The sequence below is a fragment of the Molothrus ater genome, chromosome 10, assembly GCF_012460135.2.
Source record: "Molothrus ater isolate BHLD 08-10-18 breed brown headed cowbird chromosome 10, BPBGC_Mater_1.1, whole genome shotgun sequence".
Lineage (NCBI taxonomy): Eukaryota > Metazoa > Chordata > Aves > Passeriformes > Icteridae > Molothrus > Molothrus ater.
In genome coordinates this window covers 19,986,132-20,012,150 of record NC_050487.2, presented here as the reverse complement: position 1 = coordinate 20,012,150, position 26,019 = coordinate 19,986,132, and the positions used below count along the sequence as shown (strand labels likewise).

Genomic DNA, 26,019 nt, shown 5'->3' with positions numbered 1-26,019 from the left:
AGGAATTCCTAACTGTGTTAGAATGATGCTGTTAATATAATTGGCAATACTTCATTGACAGTTCTATTAAATTAATTAAGATGCTGCTTCTCCAGTGTGAAATGTTTCATTTAATGAGGGATTTGATTTGCAGGAGGTTTTGTTTGCATCTTCTGACCACTTTTTCCTTTTCATAAAATGCTGCTTTGTCCACTGTTACATATTTTTTCACTCTTCAAAATAGAATAATTTTATTACTTTAATGCCAATTCAGACAGTGAGTAATTTACTCCTACTCATATATTTTGCTGTTATGAAAATACTATTAATGTCAAATGTGGAGAAAAGAGTTTGTTAGCAAAGCATAATGTAATAATGAATGAGTTTTCCAGCTGTGTTCTTACTGGAGAACAATTCCTTTGTTCCTGATGACTCAAGCTTTCTGCTTCCATGTCCTTCCTTGTATTTACATAGATTTCTAATAGAGATGTAAATGATGTATATTTTCAGAATGGTTTTCTTGGTTTGAAATGTAAATGTCTATTTCAATAGCCCTTGTGGATGAAACTGAATAAATCTGAATATTTTATTATGTTCAGGTGTGGTACTGGAGTAGGTAAGCAATTCCTTTTTTGCTGCAAAAATGGGGTTTGGTTTAAGTTTTCTATTGGCCAGTTGAGTTAATATTGTCTCATATAATGAGCTGTACCATGTAAGGGAATTGTTTTTCCCTTCCAAACACTTTAGCCAGACTACAATATTAGAAAAATTAACTTCACTTCTGTCTAAATACTCTTTTGTTTAATTTCATCTTGATTATTTCCCTTCAGAACTGACTTTTTCATGATAATAGAAAGATGTTTTCTTAGCGATAGAAAAACCTTTCAAGTAGAGAGTTTAAAAGTAAACTTTTAATTCTTACAAAAGAAGATAGATTGAGCTCTGGGTATTTTAAAATTTCTACATAAACAGAAATCATTGGAAGTTTCTCCTGATGTTTCTCTCATCATTATTAACTGTGTTGCTGAATGAAATTAAATTGACTCAATAGGTAAAAGCTGTAATACACAAACAGCCCATGGGAAAGAAATGCACATGCAAAATCAGGTGTATGGCCAAATAACCAGAAAGAAATAAAGCTCCTTAAATCGGAATTGATAAGAAATTAATATAAACTGAAATGTGTAATGTACAAACAGTCTGTTTAATGTTTTTTGATCCAAAACAGCTGCATCCATGGGCTTTAGTTCTGCATGTCACAGAAAAAGATTCAAAATCTTGTGCAGCACAATTTACTCCTCAGTCTGCACATCTTAATTGGAAAAAAAAAGCACCTGGGTAGTGCAAAGCAGACCGTTTGTTTGTTATAAATAAAAAGGTGACCTATTTTCAGTAATGCCATAGGTATTTAACCTTGCCAGAAGCATCAGTGTGGCCTGAGCGTGCTGAACCTCACTCCTGCCAGGAAGAAGGTTCCAGGTGCTCTTTGACACATTCTGCTCCCCCTGCCTCAGTGTGCCTTGGGGCTGGGATTGATTGTTCTTTGGACAAGCATGAAGGTGTTTGTTTTTACATGATGTACCTCTCTTTCATGTTGTAAAATTGTGAGCTGTTTCATAGAGTACTGAGCAGGTTACAGAAGTCAGAGGAGTGGGAAGAACGGAAGGTTTGTAGAAACCTGGGAAGGTGTGGGGGTTTTTGGTTTGAATGGGGGTTTTTTGTTGTTTCTTTCAGGTTTTTTGTTTTGGTTTGGGTGTTTTTTAAGCTATTTTTCCTAGGAAGGGTAGAAGTACCTCTGTAGAATGGTAAACCAGTAACTGAGGTGAAAATGTTGACCGGAGCTCCAGGGGTACAGGGAAGAGTCTGGAATTCTTGCTCATGCTGAGAGATTTTGAGGTTGGAAGTTCTCTTCTAACATGGATCCTTGTCATGCTTGGAGGACTCTATGTCTCTTCTAGGGTTCAGGTTTAAAAATCAACTCAAAATTGTGGTGATTGGCATATTTTTTGTTACATAAATTTGTCCCCCCTTTTTATTTCACAGTGTTGTTGCAGTAACAGTTCTTACATGTGAAAACAAAAGCTTGATAGCTTTAAGGCTGTTAATTGAACTTCTGTGTCTCTTGTTTAGACATACTTATATAAGAAATACTCAAATTTAGGAAGGGAAAAAAAACCAAGAAATCCCCAAACACCTCACCTGGTCAGTCATCAAAGAGAAAAAAAATCTTAAAATTTTAACTTAGGCATATTTATTGGCAAGAAGTTAGAAAACCTTTGATGAATTCTTTAAAACCAGGTGTGAGGAAAATCATTCCAAATCCATTTAAAACTGTGATAGTTTGAATAATCACAAGCATAAACTTGAATTATTCTGAGATTTGCCTGGTTTGTTAATTCTCCATCTGTTTACCACAAGCAGATTCTGGTGATGATGTCTTGTCTAGTGTAAATAAAAAGACTAAACAGAGCTAGAAGGGAGACTTTTGGGACACCATAAACAGGGAATGTGAAATTTCAAAAGCAATTTCAAGCCAGTTTAATATATGTGGAAAATACCTGTATTTTTCAAATTATTCCTGAGGTTTTAATTAGTAACATAGTTGAGATGGATTTTTATTTACTGAGTCAGAGAGCCACAATTCCCATAGTATTACTCCTGTCTTGAAGTGCACACAGAATGGGACTTCACTGAATAGAACAGAGAAAATTTTACAGCAGATAATCTCAGATGTCAGGAAAAGCCAAAATGCAAGAAATAGTTTTCCTGGAGGTTCTGCAAAAAGCTTTCTTTTGGCAGCTAAAGGTCACACAGCTCCAACCTTTGTCTCCTGGCAGAGCATTGAAAGGGATTTCAAAACTTCTTTTGTAGCCTTCTATTTTAACACTTTAAATGCTTTAAGTTTTCTTTCAAAAGGAGTTTAGGAGAGCTGCTGGCTCCTCTGCTTTGTAACATCCGTGTCTTGATTAGGTAATTACTGTATAATTACTTAAAAAAAGGCTCAATGCTCTACCTTCAGCAGGTAATTCAGCACTAGAAGGGAGCTTCTATCCATACAATTATTTGCATATGCAATTATAGCAGTGAGGCCAGCGATACAAACTCTGGCAAGTGGAGTGCACAGAGAAAGATTTAATATTGAGGAAAAAATGAGCTCATGTTTGTGCGTTTCAATAGCTTTAGCCCATTAAAATATATTGGGTTGTGAAGTAATTTTTTTCCACACTGCTGACTAGAATCTGCACCTTTGAAAATTCATGTAGATGCTGTATTATTTAGTATTCTCAGAAATTTATATCTATATGTAGCATTCATTAGTCTTCCTTACCAGAGTAAATAGCTTTAGATTGCACTTTACAGAACATGTCAATTTGTTTTCTCAATTTGTGCAGTGCAAACATTTCTCCCTTACAGACTGTGTAAGCATTGTTTCAGAAAGTTCAATTGTATTGCATCAGAATTAACTTTTAAAGATCGAAATTTGGAGATGAAACCTGAAATATAATGTTATAGATATTTTAATTAGATTATATTGTGCAGTAGTTAGAAACTATCAGTTGTCTGTAGAAGTCTGCTGATCAGTTCTGAAATAAAATACATTATCAGCCTTTCTCAATTTCCCTGTTTTCTATGAAAAAGCAGTGACATATCCCTGAAAACTTATTAATAAAACTCCACATTTCCTTAACAAAATTTAAATGTGTTTTTAGTCTTGTAGTACTTGACAGTACATAGAAATTACAGTATCCCTGTTCAATGCTTTGCTTAGGTATTGGAAAGATCTCAGATAATAATCCTAATTTTCAGAGCACAAAGAAACACATCATTTAGATGTATGACGAGTTTTGGGTGATAGCTGACTACTGTGTGTTTTGTTGAAAAGCTTTTCAAAGTTCCTTGGACTAGATCAGATTCATGTTAGAATCCATGTTTTAACCAGGTTCTGGTTAAAACCACATTTTACTCAGGTAGTTGAAATTCTTCTCCCAAGCCCTAATATTTCATGGTTCTTGAAACCAAGTTCAAGTGAGCTTCTATGGAAGCCAGAAAGAAAAAGTCCTTTGACCATATGCCTTTCCTTTCTCTCGGGTTTTCTCTTCTCTAAGGTTTTCTCTTCTTTCCCAGCTGATATTGTTTTGCTGTACAGAGGCAAGAACTCTTTCTTGTGGTTTAAGTAGATAAAAGTTGGAAGAATCCAGTCAGGAAAAGAGTATTACAGTACCCCACTGCTGTAAAAATAAAATCATTTGACATCTTTTGGATCATTTAATTTATCTCTCAGTGGAGCCTAGAGACCTGCATTTGTGGTGCTGACACACTTTAATAAATCTGCTTTGTGATTATCTTCCTGAAAAATTCAATTTCTACAGATACTTGATCTCTTAAGTGCAAATACTGTTATTATACCATTTGCTCAATTCCCATTGAAGTCCAGAAGAGGGTTTTTATGTGAAAAATATGATGGTGGTTTATTGACCTTCATGGTCCATATGCAATGGTGGGAGTGACTTTCATTTCAAAGACTGAAAAATAGGTTTTGTGTGTGGCTTGAAGGGGGTGATTTGTTCATGCATAGCTGCTATTAAGAAGTTTCAGTGTCAGACTGCAGGTTTCAGAGCAAGGTAAAACTTTGTCAGCAGTAAATTTCTCTGGCCTTGTTCCACGCTGGTGCCATGAGAGAAGATTTGCCATCGTTACCCGTGTGTCAAGAGAGTTCTTCAAAGAATCACTGATTTTCAGTGTTCTGTGCCATAAAAAAGTTTCTTCATTTGTGTCTATTACAGCTGAAATTTGGTCTTTGATTACAGTAATAAAGTCAGAGATTTTGATGGCAAATTTCTCCCCCACTGAAAGAAACCTGGCTGTTGCACTGGCTGTACCATGGTTGTGTAGATGTGTCCCCTCTTGGCTGGGTAATGTGGTGTTGGGGTCTGTTCTGCCTCTGTGTGCGTTGTTAGAGATGAGCAGGATGATTCCACAGGATTCTTGGATCCCTTAAAAGAGCTGATATTGTATTGGATATTGGGAATACATGTGGAGGAGCAGGGAATATGAGACATGTAATATACAGGACAAGGATAAATTATTTTCTTTTATTTTTTTTCTAGTGAAACACATGAGTTTAAGTTGTGTTCATAAACAGCAGATTGAAGATCTCAGCATGGTGGGAGAAACCCCTGACCCATGCAGAGATCTGCTTTTCTGGGTCAGCCTGATGATGAAGCTCATGAGGGTGTCTGCTGAGCTGGTTTGCACGTTGGCAAGTGCTGGTGTTTGGGAAGTGGTGCTAGCAAACATTTCTGGTAGAAATCCCACATATCCGAATTCTTTGTAGCTCAGAAAACATGACATGGGAATGCTGATGGTTGGGAAAAATGTATATTAGAGTAGTCACAAACTGTAGTAAAATAGAGTAGTTACAAACTGTAGTATCCCTGTTACACCCAGCTGTGGGCCTAAGTTCTGACAACTGTGATACAAACAAAGCTTGAGGGCCATTAAGTCCAGGAGAGTTTTAATTTTTGCATCATCAAAAAACAGATTGACTGCATCCTTCAGTTACAAATGCAAATGGTCAAAAATAATTTCTATTCAAATTAGATCAAAATGCATAAGCTCTAAAGGAAAAAGCACCTGATGTTTTGACTTTTGGGTGTGGAGACAGGTTCCCTCTTGATACAGTATTTTCTAACCTGTCCATCATAAGGCAATACAATTTTAAGCAGTTTCCTGAAATTTACCATCAATAAGTGTAACTCACTGAATAGTGAGGCTGAGCCTGTGGTCATGGAAATTCAGTCTTTAAAGTCACTTTAAAGTTTTGGAGAGTTTTTGCCTTTTCCTGTGCTGCTGAAAAAAATATAGAAGAAGTTCTAATGCAGTATTTTCTGGGGAAAGTGGATACTTTGGAGAAACACAGCTACCAAAGGTGTGTGCAACAGTTTCTCTTTTTTTTTTTTTTAACTTTATATTTTTAAGGTACTGAGATACTTGGAACTGCTGATGGCATTCCCATTGCAGTCTTGCCACTTATATAATTCATGCTATGTAATTTTAGCTTTAAATATTTGATTGCTCTGAAAATCTCTTATCAAATGGGAACATACTTGCTTGATTTTTACCTTCCTTAAAAAAGCCATTAAAATTCCTAGCAGTTTGGCTGAGTGTTGGCAACAGGTACATTTGACTCAATGAGGCATGGGACTTCAATTTGGTTATAGGAAGGATAAATGTAATTCAGAATCATGTAACAAGCATCAGGAATCAGAGAAAGACTGTGAGTAGATAAAGTTAAATGTAGAAAAAGTGCAGGGTAGAAAATTAAATTTACACTATATAATTTTTTACTACCTTGCTTTTGTATTTCCTACCAGTTTGATGTAACTTCTGCATCTAAAATGTGATTTAGTCCTGTGAGGTACCATTTATTTTAAAGACTTTACACTGATAGTTATGTTTTTTTAAAAAATAAGACAAATATTTAAAGGTATGCAAATATTTCTTAACAGAAACCAAAGCCTTGAACAAGAATTACAGGATTAAGTTTGTCTCATGTTTTTCTAGCTGTAAGCTAAATAAAAAATAACTCCATTTTGCAAAGTAGTATAACATGCAGCAATATATTTAAATTTTTTGTTCCAAGCACAGATATTTCTCCATGCATTATTTATAACCACTGGTATTGTAATTTCCCATTTTTTTTAGGAAGTCACTATTGAAATGCAAAATTTGCTTCACACAATTTTGAAAGGTACAACTGGAGTTTTATTTTCAGCAGGTTGTGTTTCTTAGGTAAACTGACTTTTCCTTGGTTCAATAGAAATTTGAATACAATATCAGAACTGGGTCTTGGCTAATCTTAGTTTGACCTGACCTTTTGAAAGTATTGTGTTCGTCACCATTTTCAGTTTCTTCTTCCCCTCTGGGTGGAAAAGCCTTCTCTGTCATGCAGAATACCTGCAGGCTTTTTGAAAGAACAGATATGTTAAAGCCATCAGGTTTATCTAAAAGGCAGGTTTTTTGGCTTTTTTTTTCCTTGTGAAAATGCGGTTCTACCTTCCTGCACAGCCTAAAAAAGCTGTTTACTCTTGGAATTTCCAGGTGTGGTGCTTTTGTGTATGAAAACACAGAGTAATTTGGTGGTGGGGGAGTTTAGATTGTCTAATGGGAATCCCTGGGGTTTTAGTGATTTGTTTGAGCATCACCTGCAGTGTCCACGAGTATCAGAGGGATTCAGATGGTGCTGAATTCCTTGTCCCTGATGACTTTCAATAAACACAGTTCTCGAGGGAGTTGTTTTTCCCTGGTGACAAGTTCCTCTCAGTGGAATATGTGTGTGTGCAGGGAACATCTCTCACTTCACTGTGGTAGTCCTGAAGAACCCAAACCAGGGGCAATTTCTGAGATTTAAATTTCTCTTTCCTGTGACTGATTTTGCAGGGCTACAGAATTTCACCAGAGTCTTCATGTTACCCTTAAAGGTCATTAAATCATGTTAAGATTTTAGATATTTTCAGTAAGGCTTCATACATGTTTAAATGAAGATATGTGTAAGTGGGAAGGAAAAATTGCGAAGGAAGTAAGGAACCAACATTTTATTCATTTTTAATTAATCACTTCAGTCTTAATATAACATTAATTAAATGCAGCAAGGTTTAGTCACTCTACCTCATAAGATTTCATGGTGTAGCTTTAATCAGGTAATCAAATGATCACATTGTATAAATAGGCAAATACATCACATCAGTGGTGTGTAACATTCAGGCTATTTAAACCACAACTACTCTCCATCTATAGCATATTAATTATCACCACCACATTTAGCTTTTCTTTTCCTACACAGAGAAAGAATGAATGAATGAATATAATTTAGAATTATTTTTATGCACATACTTGAATCATGTCAGTTTGATAAGGCTCAAAATTGGGGAAATGCTGTGCATTTAATTATAATGTAGTTGTTTTGCTCTATGATACTGGGCAAAACAGAAATGTTAGATACCTTGCTTGCCTTTAGTTGGTTTGAAAAGCACTTTGAGGTCTGTAGGGCAAAATGCCATATTAAATCTCCTGAATAATTTCTGAAAGAGCTGATTTGCATTAATAGCAATATGTATAATCAATCAATAAAGACAGAGCAGAACAGGGTGTTTGTAGCCAAACCTGATAGTCAGCTGGGAGAAAACAGAAGTAGGCTTGCCATAGGATTGATGCAATTCCTAGAAGCTCCATGGTTTTTTTAATAGCCTTTGGCAGCCATCTATTAATATTTTTTTAAGAACCATCAAACCTTCTGCCTCTAATGATCTGTTTGCTAGAGTGTGGCAGGTGTTTTTAGATGAGAGACGCAGACCTGAGAGTCCTTTCTCTCGCCTTTATTACCTGTTGGTGTTGATTTACATATTTACAGTAATAAATATGTTAATCTCTTGATTTCTGCATTTTTACAAGGTCTGTGATGAATTAAATAAATTCTGTAGCTCTTCCTTTAGACAATTTTACTTGCTCTAGACGGTCTCTCATATCTCAGGTCATTAATTGCACCAGTCCCTGACACAGGTACTGATTCAGCTCAGAAATAGAGATCAATTATTCATGAAGAATAAGCTTCCTTGTTGTAGTTCTGAAGCTGAGAGCACTGACATACTGTAAGAATAACTGTTCATTCTTTACTGGCCCTGTTGAAAGCTCCTTAGATGTTTTAATCCATTTTCAAAAGGTGGTAATGTTTTAAGTGAAGCTGGAGTCAAGTAAAGAAAAGTAGTAACCAGAACTAACTAATGAGTTCTGCAATGAAGTCCCATTTGATGATGCTTCAGATGTGTCAGATTTGTTTTAGGACACTAACTCAAATGTATTTGATTTGCCATATGGTACTCTTCATTTTCTCAAATTTGTAACATAAACCTGTAAGGGGGTGCTTACACCCAAAATGAGCTCCAGAGAAATAAATTATTCAATTACATATAGCATGTGAATCTTTGCACTGACACCAAGCACTCCTTGATTCCTGGCTCACCAGGGGCCTCCAGTCTGAAGGAAGGGTTTGACTGACATGGTGGAGCCCAGCCTGAGCAGCTGAGTGCTCTAAATACAGCCAGTCTGTGTTTTTCTTGTAAGGCTAACCAGCTGAAGAAATACAGTTTGGCTGCTCTTCAAATGGCAGTTAGTTGTGTGTTGCTAATAGTTTATTCTAGATATGTTTTTAAAGATTCTTTTTTAATTATTTTATTAGTTTTAATAATATTAGAGCATTATTATTCTTTAAGTCTATTAGTCTGGGGAAACATTTCATTTTTTTAATGAATGCAAAGCACACTATATGAGCTTTGCAGTTGTTGCCAAGGAGTTGAAGAATGCTGGTGTTGTAGAGTCTGCATTACAATAAAAACAGATTGGAAGAGCACAGCATCTTGCATGTAAAGCATTCTCTTATATTGGTGCTGGGTTAAATATTTATTGTTGGGCTTGTGTGTGAGAACAGTGCAAGTGGAATAAAGCAGTTAAACTCTTAAAATGCTGTACTATTGAATTGAACATTGCTGTCATAAAAATATTAATCCTATACTGTCAAGGATGGTGATAAAACCCCCAAACCACCATATTTTATGGTCCCCTTAACCAAAGCTGTAAACATTTCATATATAAACTTTCATGCATAAGAAAAACTAAATTTCATGTTGTTGTAGGAAGGCATCTCTTCAGCTCTTGGTAGGCTGGTAGAAATGGGGGTTGGTGGATATTCAGAATGAAGTGTCCAAAGCTGTATTTCACAATTTCACATCATTCAGTGAGCTTTAAACATTAAAGGAAGAACAGGCTACTCATCACTTACGAATCTTGACCAGCTGTGGTGGGCAGTGTGAAGTGAGGAGAGTTTGATCTATGCTGCAGTGTAGAACACTGGGTGATCCTTAAATGCCTTGTAATTCCTGGAAGGAACAATGGATCTTGTACACAGATATATGCACAAAATCATAACCATGGCTTTTTGCCTGGATGTGTGCTGTGCAGTGGGTTTGAGAGACTGTAGGAGATACAGTTGTGATTATTAAAACAACTTTTCCAATGAATTTGTTTGGGTATTTGCCATTTCTGTTAGAACTTTTTGGACAGGCCTTGAACTACTGTGAATGTGTGCAAGAATGGCAGGAGCAGAAATGCTTAACAGATTAAAAAAAAGGAGTAATACAACCACCTTTCAAAATTACTTATGAAATGGAAGCTATTTCTTGAATGTATTTTAAAATAATTTTCTATGAGACTCTGCAGCCTTTATTTAAACTGTGTAATATGCAATTGCATTATTCACAGCACTGAAATGAAACTGTGAAGCAATAATTATGCTAATTTTGAAATGGGGAAATACAGAGATTTGTCTCTGTCTAACATTTTCCTGATAACCTTGGAGACTTTAATATACAGAATTTGCTGTATTTTTGTGTTAAAGTGGAACCAATTTTGGGCTATTCTTCTAGAAAGCCTGTAATTTTGTTGGTAGAGGTGAGGAAGTTATGTTATACTATATGAACTGTTAGCTAAATGCAAACAATCTCCAGTACTTCAACTTCCTAATATTCTTGAAAAGAAACCTGAGTAGCTTATTTGCTGTAATAGATGTTGAAAGCCTTTATGCCTACTGTTTATTAAGTGTTTAATTACCTGGTAGATTTAAAAGCTACACAATTATATGGTACTCAGTCTGGGCTTGATTTCCAGTTTCCATATTTATTATAGTTCTGTTGATAAGATTTCACCATTAAATACTTACGTGAAAGAAATGCAAAGATTTCCCTGACTAGAATTGTTTTAAGAAACCTACACAGAAAAATTGTATTATTTACACAGAAAATGTGTATTGGGTATCTTTAGCCTTTTAATTCTGTTTTTCTCTTAAGCCCTACTTTGTGGGAAATTCTTCACATTGCCAGCATTTCACAGACATATCTTAGATTGACTATGATAATCCCATTCAGCTTTTTGTTGTGGCAGAGCATGCTATTAACCGAATAAAAAACTGATTCCTTAGGAGCCATTGAAGATCTCAAAATCTTCCAAAAGGCACCACGATGCCTTCTAATCTTCTGGCCAGCATGAGGCCTTCCATGTGCCTTAATTCTTCTCTTGCCTCTCCTGACACCTCAGATAAGAATTTCTTTGTCCTCTGAAAGGCTCAGCCATGTTGCAGGCAAACTTCACTCTCTGCCATGTTGAAGTCGTTTCAACCCAAAGAACGCTGTTTAAATGAGATATTGCTACAAGTTTTCAAGAGCCTGAGTGCAAATAATTAAGTAGGGCTTTGATTTGTGTTTGTTTTTTTTCAGAGCCAGAGCTTCAACTGTGTGGAAAAGGCAAGATGTCCAGGATCCAATGTGAGTTCTGTGCAGATACAGGGAGATGCAGATTATTTCATCAACCACCTCGGAGTACCTGCCACCCAGTTTTCCTATGAGGACACCAGAGCATCAGAGGTAGCTATGACTAAAAATGGAAAAAATTAAAATAGCAGGAAGATAGAATTATGTTTTCTCAGGTTATATTGTGTTGTAGTGGAAATTTATCTCCTCTAAGTGTGTTTTTTTAGGTCTTCAGAGGATTACCATAGAGCTTCAAAGTGTGTTTTTCTAGGCATATGGTATTCAAAGAAACAGATATACATTGAAGGATGTTGTGTTAAAAATGTTAATATTGCTGATAGTTTTATAGGCTACGTGTTAGCTAATCCAACTTTTGAGACTGTTTTCAACTTAGAGGAATCAGGTATTGATGTGTATTTTTTTACTGCACAGTAGGATGTGACAATTTTCAAAATTCACTCTATATCCATTTTCATACCATGAGAAAAATAAGATTCTCTAGGATAAGCATTGGTGGTAAGGATCTGTATGCTTGATTGGAGTCTTCCAGACACCATGGCTCTTTTCAGTCCATCATCTTCTGCAAGGCAGGTGGAAGGAAGGCCTATGTGGAATAGCTGCTAAGTGACAACAAAAAATTCCTCTGGACCTTCCACATAGTTTTCATTCAAGATCTGTGTATATACAATCTACAGACCACAAGAAAGAATCTGCAAAATTCCGTATATCAAAATAGTGAGTATTTCCCAGCAACATTTACAATATGAACATTGAAGGTTCCCTTGGCTATTGTCTACTTTAATCCAAAGTTATTCTTCATGTTCAGTTAACCTTGTAAATGTGCATTTTTGTCTCTCAGAATGACTCATCAATGTAATTAAAATCATAAGTGACAATATTTCTATATTTGCTTAAACATGACACTCTAAATTTGGTTCTTTGTTAAAAATTCAGCTTTTGTCCTTCTTGAAAATTCATTCCTAGAAATAAACTTGGTAAGTGTAATCTGCAGTCTTGAAGTAGACATACTGCACTTCACAGACTGTAGGAGACCTTGACCCCATGAGGTCTGTTTTATGTGAGAAATAAATCTGCTTGGCACAATGTGTAAATTTCTCTTGGCAAGAGGATGGAATTTTTCCCTAAAAGTGAAGTCACACAGAATGATTAAATTTGGATTATTTGCTATATCTTTGTTATTTATTGTACAGGTTGTTAACAGTCCTCCAGAAGATAAGCTCATTGTGTCTCATATGTTCTATCAAACAAGCAATCTGTTTATCCTTTACTGTTTATTGCCATTGTTTATTGTGGATTCTCTTTATTGACAGATACTATAAGGCAGATAAATTATTCTGTGTTGACAGCCATATTAATAAACATTGTAAGAATTTCTGTTAGGCAGGTTAGGGACTGATAAAAATCTGTTGGTTTGCAGGGAGGGATTTTTGCTTGTTTGTTTCCATCCAGCTTTTTTAACTATGCCTCAGCTTTGTCAGCTTCGTTGCAAAACAAGATTTGGGCAAACAGGTTCAGAAATTGACTGTTCTGATGTGCTTTTGTGGGTCATCATTTTGTGAGGTTGGTTTCCTCTTCTGTCTCTCTCACTGCTGTGACCTACTCAGGAATCACTCTTCCTTTGGAATATACATCACTTGTTTATTTTACCCACCTGTCAGCCAGCGTGCAGTGTCAGGTAAAACTGATGCTGTTCCACAGCTGGAAAATACTGGTTTGGAGTTAAAAAGCCCAAGACCTGTGCTTGGATTCTTCCTCCAGAGCAGCAGCTCCAGGTCAGCTTTAGAAATGCATTTCTTCTCAGTCGGAGCGATGCCAGTCCGCAGAGAGAAGGTTATAAAAACCTTCCATTGAAAGGAACCTGAGGAGTAAATACAAGGAAATAAAAAATGTAAGAGGAAACATTCAGGCCAGAAGAGTAAGTAAAACTGTCTGGCTTGGAATTACGTAATACAGTGAACCACAGCCTCGGGGAGGTTAAATCTGCCTGGCAAACGCCCGTGGTGGGTCTGTGAGCCAGCAAAGTGCATTCTGAGAACTCAGCCACTGCTGTAAAAGTGCACTGGGTGAAATGCAGCTCATTTATTCACCAGCAGAAAATATGCAGCATTTTTAGTCTCAAAGTAAGTAAACTTAGAAGAATTTCTCAAGTGGAAAAAATCATAATATTGCCCCAATTTCCAAGGATTCTCTTGCAGTTGCTGAAGAAAGCTTTCCTCACCTCCTTTCCTCCACTGTGCCGGGTTTTCCATCGCATGAGGGTCACATTACATTCTGATTAGTAATATGTTAGGAGACAAGCTGATCAGGTTTTCCTAATACTGCTGATTACTTTGCTTTCAGTATGAGTTATGGTATTCAAGAGAATGATTAGTGTGCATCCAGGTGACTGTGTAGAGTCTCCAGAGAGAGACCTAAGTGTTGATTTCAAATCAGAGTTTCTCTGCTCCTGAAAGCCATGATTAGTCTATTAGTCCTCACCTCAGCAGAGAACAGTGTTAGAAACATATTCAGTAGCCTTTACAGCAACAAGGAAGAGTAACATAAACTAAGAGAGCTGTTAAATCAAAGACTTGTGTTAGCCACTCTCTGTGCTGCATAAAAGCTGGATATCAGTCAAATTATTTCATTGTATGAGCATTGGTATGTCAGAAATAATTACATGGCACAGATGAGTGCATTCTGATTTTCTTTCCCTATGTGTGGACTATTTCTGTGCTCTTGAAAATATTAGTTTGTTTATTTTCACACCCAAAAATGGTGTAACAGGCATAACACATACATGTCCTCCATAATGAGAAAATACATGCATGTAACAGACAAACAGACATGGTCATCACAACTCTGCTTGGTGTCTTAGATATAAATTCCTCTCCTGTGGTATTTTAACTTTGTAAACAAAATAATCTTACTCACATGACTGAAGCTCAGCTCTTGGTTACCTGATTGTACATTATGAATAACTCTGAAAACACTGGATATGGTGGTGTGTGACCTCAGGGATGTGCACTCAGTTTCTGTTTGAATTCATGATGGTTCTCATTTTGGAATGGATGTACATGGATTGCGTGCCTGCCCTATCACTTAGAGCTCACCTTGTTTCTCATACTTCTCTCCCTTAGTTCCTTAAGATTTGCTTTGTTTTTCTTTTTGTATGAGCATCATCTTTGTAATTTTCCATGTTTAGATTTCCTCTTGATGGAGCACCTTAAAGTGTCGTTTTCTCTGCTAGACTCAATATTCTGATGGCCTTTTTTATTTCATGAAAGGGGACAGGGTAAAGTAGTTTTTAAAAGGTCTGTGTTTGGGTAGTACTGGGCTTCTTCCCTGAAGGGAAAAGGTCCAACCCCCTAGTTACAGGTTAATTTATTCTGATTACTTCTTTCCTAGCACAGTTTATAGCATAGCTGCTGAAGTCCTGGAGCACAAATAATCACAGAGACTGAGAAAAAGAGCCTTGCTGTGGCTCCCTAATGTTTGGGTAGTAGAGAACATATAAACTGGGTTTTCCATTTTTTTCAGTCAGAGATTTGACTTTTTCTCCAGCATTGTAAGTCAAACATCATTGAACTGTTCAGCGTTTTGAGTTCCATCATTTACAAACTTCAGCTGATACAGGTGTATTTTGAGTTTTTTCAAGATGGAAATTAATTGACTGTTACCATCCATTTCTGTGTCATTGCAGTCAACAGTTTAATGAGGAATCCATTTTTTTAAACTATAGTTGGATGATCTTCCATGTTATCTGCATATTATTCATCCTTCTCAGTGCATCCTGTTACAGAATGATTCCTGTCTGATAAAACAATCTTAAATCCCCTCTGTGATAATGTGGTAGTTTACATCTACATTAGTACTATTACTTTGGGGAAAAAAAACTGCTGCACGTGCACATTATTAAAAAATAACCAACAACTTACTAACTTGCTTTTTTTTTTCTTCTTCTTATTTTATATTTATTGATGGACACATAATCATCATGAAACATTTCATAGTAGATGTCCACGTTTGGGTATGCAGGACTCACAGAACATTTACTTTTACACCTAGATCATAAAAGTTGTTTTCCGTATCTTCACTCAAACTTAAGTACAGGCAAGAAGTATAAAAATTACCTGTCACATTATTCACAGGCTAGACCAAGGTAGTGTAATACCATGGACCACTAAGCTAATTTAGAAGAAAAATGAAAAGAGGTTTCTTTATAGAAGGCATTTGTATGTAATATATGTAGAAGAGTTTAGAATTTTGACAGTTTGAGATTGTATCCTCTTTAGAGAGAATGCATAATGATTTTTATTTCTGTTGAAATATGCATAACTTTCTGAAGGTAACTTTCAACTTTCATTAGGGCCCTTAAAAGTGATTTTCACCCACACTGGTGTAAAACAGAGGGCACTAAATCTTAACTCTTCAGTGAATGTGGCCTCTCAGTGGTTGTTACCATCAGCCTTTGCAACCTCCCTCCCACCCTGTCCTTCCCTCTTTTCTTCCTTTTTATCACTCTTTGGGAAACTTACTGCAGTTTCTTGATTTCAGTGTTTACATGCTTAGACTGACACATCATGCACTTCTCTTGAAAGAGCTCAAAAGCTTTCCAAGATTTCTTTCTTATGAGAAGAGAAACAGAGGAACCATCCTTGATGGAGAGAACTTAGGGTCTAGTTTACAAAAAAAATAATGTTGCAAGCTGCTTTTGTCAAGTCTCTTTGATGTGCTGATGTTGGTGTAGAGGGAGGGCTCAGGCAGCTTGGAGTGCTGTTCAGTGCATCTCCTTTGTATCTGTTCTAAAGTGAGAAGGAAGCTGGTGTTTGAACCCCAAACATATTTCATTTTTAAATGCATCTATATATAATCAACTTGGCTTTGTGGAAAGAAAGTCTGTGGTATAGTTTCATCTCCACAAATACAACCTTGTACCTGTTGTGTGCATCTTGAAAGCAAACCTGAGTAGTCTGACCTGTGATGTTCTTTATTTTTAGCTGGTTTTGTATCAGTCATGTAATCACTGTTCAAACAGTTCCAGTGCTTAAAGTCAATCCATTTGTATTTTCTGAAGTTCTGGAGCTCTGTGTTCTTAATGCAGTTATCTCACCATCTTGAATCACAGCATTAATCCATTGTTGCTCCATATCCAGATGATTTTCTCCTTGACTTCTGGTGTGTTCTCCTCCAGTCCCTTTCCAGCCAGGAAAGAGTCAGTGCAGCCATGACACAGTCTTGAGATTTCTGACTGCTTGGATTACCTACAGCTCACCAGGCCCTTCTGGTAAATGTTCTGCTGTTAACTGACATTATTATTTGTGTCCTCCTTGATTAGGTGTTACCGAGTAGCAATTAATTTATCAAAGCCAAGTATATTTATCAAGAAATTCCATCACAGCATCATTTTCTTGGAGGCATCAGGGTAGGCCATATGCAAAGACACGATGTGCTTAATTCAGCCATAGCTGCTCAACAGAGACCTTCAGGGCCTGTGGCATTGGTGTGAATGTCCTTGGAAGAGATTTAGTCTGAGTCTGTAATTCCAGGGAGATTCTTACCCCAAACAGAAGCCGTGTTTCTCCTCTTACATCTAGTCTAGGAGGGAGTTTGCACAACAGCAGTGTGTTGCTGTGATGATCTGTGATTTGGTAGCTTTTCCATCTGGAAATACAGCTCTGCATGTCTCCCCCTCATTCCCTGTTTTACTTCTCTTTTCTCCCAGGTACATGTTAAATTTTTAAGGAAATAACACAACTGGTAGTTGCCTATGGGGAGTTACTGGAGATGTTTCATGACTGTATGAAAGAATGAAAGTACCAGTGTGCTTGCTATACCAGAAAGTCTTTGCAAAGGAGCAAATGTGTATCAGCCTCAGGATGGTTGCTTGGGAACCCAGGATTCCCTTTTCTGAGCTGCCTCTGGAGAGTTTGATGCAGTTGCACTTGCTGCTGAGAGAGTTTATTAACTGTGAGCAGACTTCAAGGGCAGCCAGGTGTGGCAGTGGGAGCTGGTTGTGTCAAGGTGAAGAGAGAGGTTTCGTTTGTGTTTCTGGACAAGCAGTGAGCTGCCAGTGTGTAACAAGGAATACTTGCAGGAGTCCCCAGCAGGTTGCCTGGGAATACCTGAGGGTCCAAACCACAGCTGCCTTCCTGACTCAGGGATTATGCTGGGTTTGTAATAACTGTGCTTCTCTTTATTCAGACTGATTTTTTCCTGACCAATGTGTTTTTTCTGTCTCTAGCATAAATTAGTGTTTTCTAATTTCTCAGTTCAGTCAGGGGTTAGTCTAGTACTCACCAATAATTCATTAATTCATTAGTCCATCTGTTCATTTGGACACTAATTGAGTTGAATTTGGTAGTGAGAGCATGGTGAAATTGTTAAGGTTAATGACTCGGTGTTTTACAAGACAAAATGCATTTGATGTTCAATTGATTGCTTGAGTTGTTTTATTGAATAATATGAATATTTAGCTATTTAATTTCATGGAAGAGCATCTTGTTATTGCACTAATGCTAGTGAAACTGATGACGTCCTCATCAGTTTGGATACATTGCTCTGCTCCAAAAAATTCTGTCTGGCCTCACAAATCCTAGTGCTTTGATGTCCCAAACATCACACAGTGCATCCAGAAGGGGAAAATTCTTTATGTAAACTTGCCTTATGATATCAAAATCACACAGCTTCTTTAGCATTCATTCACACTGCATGAGTACATGTTGTTTCTGTGAGCTCTGTCCTTGCAGATTCTCTCAGAGGCTCCTCAGTGTCTTGGAATTGACTGAGGATTGTTGAAGGCAGTGGAAGAAAGAGATGGGAGTTAACAGGATCAATGGAATATGGGGAAATGTGAAAAATTCGTTTAGGCACCAATTAATTGCCTCTGTTTGAAGCATTTGGTTACTGAAAATATTATCTAAGGACAGATGTCACTGAATTCTCTGTTCCCCTTGGAGAATTAAATGGCCTGTTGCATTCATGGTAATGTTTTACCACTGTCCTTCTGAGTGGCTGCATTCAACTGACCAACTAAAAATCTTCTGGTAGAATATCTGGAATAAGTATCAGAACTTGTTTTGTGCCAGTAGGTATTACTAGTGTGGCACTCAGTTTTGTCTTTTTCGGGGAAAAAATCAAGATCACTGGACCATCAAACAGCTGTGGTTTGGGTCAGCGATGCATTCTCACTGATAAAATTTGCAATATTTGATATATCTTATCATGGACATTGAAGAACTGGTTAATTAGGCTTCTGATAAATATTGTCTTGAGGACATTATTATTCTTAGCAAAACACAATTTTTATTCTTACTGCAAGGTGGTGAGCCTCCCACCTACACAACATCTGTGTAGTGTATAACATTAGATCTCTTCATTCAGTGTAATTAATTAATTTTTTTTTAGCACTGAAATTTGAAGTGGGAATTAGGAAGCATTGAATCAGGAAATAAAAGCATTGATAATATTTGATTATGAAAGACATTGTCACTGGGATTCATGACTTCCAGCAAGACATGGTTAGGGTGATCTTCCTGGAACTTCATGTTTCTTTATAATTTGAATGCTCAATATTGATCATAAAATGTTGCAAAATGTGCTTGCATCCTTCACAAAACACATCCAAGAAAAGCTGTTCTCTCTTAGATGTACTGAATTTTACTAAGCCTCCTGTTTCTCTGTTGTGAAACTTTGGGAGGATCCTGTGTCAGGTTCCAGGTTTCTGACTTGGGCCACTCCTACCTAAACTGCTGATTCTGCTTTCAGTGTAAAAAGCACCAAGGAAAAACTGCAGAGGAATAAAACCAGGCAAGTATCCTTACATCCTAAAAGTTTCTTTCTCTGTGCTGCAGTCTGTGAGTTTATAGCTTTACAGTGATTATTTCAATTCACTTACTAACATAAGGAAGAAAACATTAAATTAAAAGAGATGAGAGAAATGTACTTATATTCCTTTCCTTATGACTCTTGGCTGGTTTTTTTTCTGGCTGCAGTTGAGTTGAAAAATAAAATAACTTGTGCAGCAGTGATTCCAATTCTGCCTCTCCTGTATTCTTGTGCAGTCTTGTTTGGCAGGCCTTGTTCATTTTGTCCAGCACTGGGTAGCATTGCAAGGTCACTGCACATCTTTACCAGAATATTCAAACAGAAAATAGATGTGCTTTTCTTTCTTTTCTAAAAGGTCTTCAGTAAACTGAAATGGTGAAAATACAGAAGAAAAACTCTTGTCAGAAACTCCTTCTGACAAGCCTGTTTTCCAGAGTAGGGGCATTCTCACTTTGAAGACATGTGTTAGGCTGTGGCAATTGCAGAGCTCTGCTTTATAAAAATAATTTTATGGATCTATTTTATGTCTTTTGCATCAGTGAAACAAAATTTTACATTATTTTATAATCCTTTGTGGATTTGGGAGGTGATATTTAATTAGATATCTAGAGCATTTACTAGAAAGGGTAAAACTACCCTGCTGGTGAGATGGAGAGGCAGAAAATCTCTTCTGCCCTGTATTTGCAGTCCTATGGGCCTCTATTAGTGAGAAATCCTATATGCTTGTTATTATTTCATCAATTCAATTTGAATCACACTTTGGCTTCAGTCTGTTCTATTCTACATAATCTACTTTTTCAGTAAATCTGCTTCAGTCTGCAGTACCTTCCCAAAGTAAAAGTAATCCAGATAGATGATGATAAGCCATATTTTAGTCTATGAGATACCTTTTCCGTTACTCTCTTTTTGATCCTTCTTGCAGTCAAACCTCTTGTTCAATCACCCTGCCAGGCAGTAAAAAAAAAGGGGGAAGAGATGGCCTTTTAGCCTAGGTGAGGTGAAACAGCTCTGTCACAAAGAAATTCAATTGAATATTTTCTACCAGGATACCGTATGCCAATTGCTTGACTTAGGGAAAATGGAATAAGGAATTAGTGAGAGCCTGCAGTGCAGATTTCAGAGGTGTTTTTGTTCTTCTCGCTGCTCTCTCTTTATCTTTTCTCCTGGCAGGGCTTTCTCCATCACACTATGACAATTTTTTGGCACTGCTGTTGAATACAGATGCAGACAAGTCCTGATGCAGTTGTGAAGCCTCTGGGTTTCTGGGTAATAGTTTTGGGCACTGCACAGATTCAGATTGTGCCTTGTGTGACTTCAGCCTCCCAGCTGAACCTGTGCCCAGGTGGATTCTGAAGATGTGCAGTGTCTACTTTGTGTTTCAGTGGCCAGGCACTACACATTTGTGTGTATCCCTCAGTTTTCTGCAATTCTACTTTTTTGTGCTGTTGTACTACAAAAAGGCAGACAGAGTGAAACAGGTTTATAGCTCATGGAACACACACAGCATGTGTTATACTGGACAGGTAACAGAGCATAGTGTCAGTCCTGATCCAGCAAAAGCAACCCCTAAATTCTCACCTTCTAGACATTTCTCGTTGGTCTGTATGAAGAAAATAAACATTTTTCTCTTGGTTTACATCCTTCTTTTGTGTATTTGCCTTGCAGGCTTTGGCAATGTAACACATTTATACCTCTTCCCCACTTGTATAAATTTCAGAAGGATTTTTGCTCTCACTTGCTTCCTCTCTGTTTTTACCTTTCCTGGTGCTTTCTTTTGTCGCCTGTGCAGTATAAAATTGGTGCTATGAATATTGTGAAGTGCTGAAGGGCAATGCTGGCCTGAGTATGGACAATTCTGACAAATGTTAAAGAGGGTGGAGTCAAACTGGATAAAGAGCTTTAGTCTAAAGATCGTTTTTCCAGATTGAGCATCTTTATTGCTGAGTGGAGAATCCTCCACTGCCTGTTACTTTCAAAACAAACAAACAACAAAAAAGCCTCCCCTCACCTCCCCCTCCTCCCCCCAACCCCAGAAGAATTATTTCTGGAGATATTTATGTATTATTCACCAGGTTAAGAACAGAAAGATGTCTTCTTGTAAAAGCTGGGGAACATTCAGCAGGCAAGAAAAATTAGTCTGAGTGTGGAATGAGAGCATATTAAGGAATTATTAGCTACATAATTTGGGTACATAAATTCACAATTTCTCTAACTGGTAATTTTACAGTTTTTCAAGTAATAGTCAAGAAAACAGAATCTCTTCTGGATTCAGCTAGTAAAAAAATTCACATGTATTTGCAGAAATAATTCCAGTTCTAAGACAATGTTTGACAAAAGAGAAAGTAAGACAAAAATTGATATTTTAAGAAAACTTCATTATTTAAAAAAAGTTTTTTATTTTTATTTAAAACTATTTTATTTAATAACAGCAAAATTGATCTCTAAAGCATGTTTTGGTATTTACTGTTTTTCATTAAATCACCAGAACTGCTGTGGGATTTTATTTGTGATTTAAAATGCATTGGTTGAAAGTTGGCATGTAAATTGAAGGTATAAGACAGTACACAAGGGATGGTGAATTTAGTACCTTTAGATGGTGGAACATTTTGTTCACCTAATTAGTTAAGGAAGGATAAGTTAAGTTAGAAAAATGAGTGTAGAAAATCAGAAGTGAATTTTAGTGCAAGTGTCCATCATAAATAAGCAAGAGTAAGCCAGATTTGGGGTTTCAAGAGATTTTAGCCTGCATTCTCGATCTCCATTTAATTGATTCATAAATCAATTAATTACTGTCACAAGACCCGAGGGCAGTAGGAAATTGGGTTAAAATTAAAAAGAAAAGGAGGCAATTTGTTTTAAGATTGAAAGTTGAATGTTCAATCAAAGTTTAATCAGAAGTGACCCATTATTTGAAAAGTAGAACATCAATGTCGTTCTAATTTCACAGAATGCTTCATTAAATGAGTATTGAAAAGACCAGGTTAACTGATTATTCCAAAAGGAACACGAGACAAAGGAAACTCACTTCCAAATACGTGTCGTGTTTGTTCATTTCTCTTCTGAAGAGTTCATAGAGATACCAAATAATTTCATTGGGAATTCGAGGATTTTTGGGATGATCCTTTGTAGATTGTAAAGTTTGTTTGATAAAAACATAACTTCATATCAGAAGAGAAAATCTTCTTAATCCATTTGGATAGCCATGAACTTAAAGAAAAATTAACAGAACGTGATAAAAAGCAAAGGCAAAAACTTTCAAAGCACTAGTGGAAGTTGGACCTCTTAAATTTTAGGATGTTTCACAGTGATCCGACCTTAAAAAGGTTTTTTCCATAATTTGATACCATCTCCAGAGCATTCACAATGCATTGAAGACTGCCCTCTGAAGAAGGTGAGGGTGATGCTAATGCCTGGGGCAGAGGTGATGATTTGTGTTTAGGAGGTGAGTGTGGGAGAGAACGAGAACAACAACTGCAGCTGTAGCTCCTACTGTGGCTGAAAAGCACGAAGGAATAATACAGTTGGGTTTAATATTTTTGGATTAGCAAGTCTTTCTCTTGGTGGGCATTTACTAGAAATTTGCTTAGCAAACTGGTGTTCAAAAAAAGCCAAAATTACAACTCTCACTTGTTGTGAGCTTGGTGGGACAATGACAGAGAAGTGTGATTCAGTTTCCAGCTCGTGCTGGGTGTTGCTCTTGCTGTTAAATGCTCTTGGAACATCATCTGGACCTTCTCTCTGCCATGTGCTCCCTGGGCTTCTGCTAGTTGGGAAGCTGATGCAGCTTTCTCTAGTGAGCACAGTACTTGAAAAACAGCAAAAGGCAAAGGAAACAAAGTTGGCCTTTCTAGCTGTTCTTTATGGAGGAGCTTGTTATGAGAAAAAAAAAAAAAGGAAAAAAAAAAAGCAGCCAGAGCTGATTTAAACATTTGCTTTTACAAGTGCACAGCAGGATGATTTCAGATGTCAGCAAGTTATTTCAAACAGCAATTCTTTCAAGATCTCTGCAAGCAGGGACTTGATTCCTTCATGAGCAAAACAACTCGTCACTTGTGATGTCCAAGTTGTTTTGGTTCATTTGCTGATCACTGCCTGTGTAGGCCGAGATCTCCCAAAGGCAGAGGCTGAGGCAGCAGCAGAGGCTGCTGGATCACCTGGCCCAGGTGGGGTCTGGAGTGGGGTGGGAGAGAAGCCAGGTCAGCAGTGCCTCCCTGCTTTCCAGGGAGGATTCACCAAACTTCAGATTCCAAAGACATTTGTCTGGATGGGGCAATAATCTGACCTTGTGTGGCAAATCTAATTTGGTAGTCACTTCCTTCACTGACTCTTAGTGAGATACTCAAGAGTGAATATAAATAATGCAACTCTCCTCAAGTTATTGATTGCATTTATGTAACTGATGATGAGCAGCTTTAGCACCACCACAGCAGAATGAGGGTGTTCCTCAGCAGCCCCCCAGTCAAATGGCACAGCTCTATAAACTGCTGTGCAAACTTGAAACAAAGATGAATGGTTATGAGTTAATGCTGGAGTATGTATTTAATCTTTGTAATGAATGACTTTGTGCATCTTCTCGCAGAGATCTAAAAAAAAAAAAAAATTCTGAAAGAAAAAATTACTTCATTTATTTTTGTGATGTTTCTGTGACAAGTTATGCAACACACAGATGCATCACTGATCACAAAAATTTATATGATGCACTGCTAATTATATATATAATTTTTTTTAAGAAAGTGGTGGGAGTTTGCTACCAGAAATAATCTCCTAGAAATGCATGGAAATACTGATAGAATATTGATCATGAAGGCATTAATTTATAGAAAAATTCAACAAGCAAATTTACCAGCAATGTAATGTAATTCCTGCTTTAGGCATCTGGGCACCTTTGAGGCTTAGAGGTTTGTTTTATATTGTTTTGCCTTTTTTTCCAGTCCACTCCTTGTTATTGGTTTCTCGTTTTCTTGTGACAACAAATGTGCAAATAATGTCTTACTTTTTTTTAGAGCACAAGAAGAGATGAACATTCTGTACAAACAATTTATTAGATTGTTTGGTGTTAATAGACTGGTTAACGTAAAGTATATAATTTTAGGGAGATGACAAAAAATCCCTTATTATGTAGATGGACTCACTGGATAAAGAAGTGGGATGTTTGGATAAGATAAAAGAGTATTCCTTGATTATTGTGGTTACATTTCTCCTGAAGACTTAAATCATGACATAGTTAATAAGATGTCTGATGGCTACTTAGCTCAGAATAAAGCTGTGTGGATATATTTTTTTTTTTCTCCTGGTAGGCAAAATTTTTAGCTGCTTTGGGAAGCATAATTACAGAGACAACTGCCAATCCAGAAATAAAGTCATAAGACATAGGGGGTTTTTGCCTTTTTTAGGGGCTTGGAATCAGTCAATGAGATCAGTGAATAAGTGTCGTAATCATCAAAATTTAATAAAGACTGGAAGGGTTTCTCAATCTATCAACAAAATTCAATAACCAATTGAAGGAGGAAATCAATGTGAAATCCTAAAAAGCCCCTTTCTTCTTCCTCACAGAATTCCAGCTTTCTCTCTGAAGCTCTTTTTCCTGTACCTGCAACAAAAACTGAAGAGCTGGATCCCTCCTTCAGCCTGCACGAGACCATTGCAAAGGTAAGAGAAATGGAGATCTCATTTATACATACTTTCCTCTTGAGTTTGCTAATAATTTTGAATTATAATCTATTTCCCCGCGAATCCTTTCAATATAATTAAAAATTGTGGAGTTCCCTTCACTGGGATCCCCATTGGGAATACTCTTTCCATTGGTCAACTTGTGTGATCAAAGCAGTGTCACGTGCAAATGCTTCATTTGAAACTATAACTTGTTATTCTTATTTTTCACTGCATATCACTCACCATCTGCTTTGCTTGTATGACCACTCAGGCTGGGAAAAGCTTGTGTTGATTTGAAGCCCTTTATCTCCATTAGGGAAATAGGATTTTAGTGTTTTCTTAGGTTTTTTCACTGTATAGGAGTCGATACTAAATAACAGTATAAAAGTTTCAGTGTAATTTTTTACATGAGGGTTGGTGTAAGTGCTAATAATCAGCTGACTGTGCCTTGTGCTCTCTGATGTCAGTGGGTACCCTAATTTCATAGGCACTGAAAAGGAGGAGATTGCTGAATGTGGCAGAAAAAAATGGACGAGAGATATACAGCTATTAAACAGATAGATCTGTAATCTGAGTGCTTAGAAGATCTAATTTGTCAGAACAATTCATATTAAGATCTTGGCACTGAAAAGGTGGATTTAGGGTGGATTTCTGTGAGAGCCATGCTGATCTGAAGCGTTCGAAGAAAGAGAAATCTCTAAGTTTCCCAGTGGCAAAGAACTGAAACATTGAGTAGTGTGATGCAATACAAAACTCGGTGGTATCTTAAGTGAGATTTGCAGACCTTATAATTTCAATATAATAATGTATATAATATCAAGTATTAAAATGGAGGATTGTGTGCTTGTGTGGCAGAGAAGGGATTTTCCCACCTGACGAGATGTCAGATAAAACTCCCTTTTTATCAAATGCACACTCAGAAAACTATGTGCTATTTTTAAATAAATTTCATCAGTGTTGCTCAGCACAGTGTTTCATGGTAACCAGTCAATTCAGTGATTAACCATCTTGAAAATACTTTCTTACTGTCTGCTACTTTCCACTGTCTGCTCACCAGAGCACCTCATAAGACTGGGATCATGCAGTTCTGAATGCTGGAATGGCAGAGCCCTAACAGGGGATGCCACTGAAGCCACTTATCCAGGACCATGAAATAATCTCATGCTGATTTTTACTCTGTCAGGCACCAAAGTCATGAAAGGCA

The 26,019-nt window shown here is 37.0% G+C and overlaps 1 protein-coding gene across 1 annotated transcript in view; it reads left to right on the top strand.

The window, feature by feature from the left end:
• The window catches only part of NAALADL2 (N-acetylated alpha-linked acidic dipeptidase like 2), a 214,795-nt gene that overhangs the window by 135,175 nt on the left and 53,601 nt on the right, over positions 1-26,019 (top strand). Inside the window, exons 10-11 of the mRNA XM_054515927.1 lie at positions 11,304-11,450; positions 24,717-24,812. Of these exons, the coding sequence (XP_054371902.1) occupies positions 11,304-11,450; positions 24,717-24,812 (243 nt within the window). The remainder of the gene's footprint in view (positions 1-11,303; positions 11,451-24,716; positions 24,813-26,019) is intronic.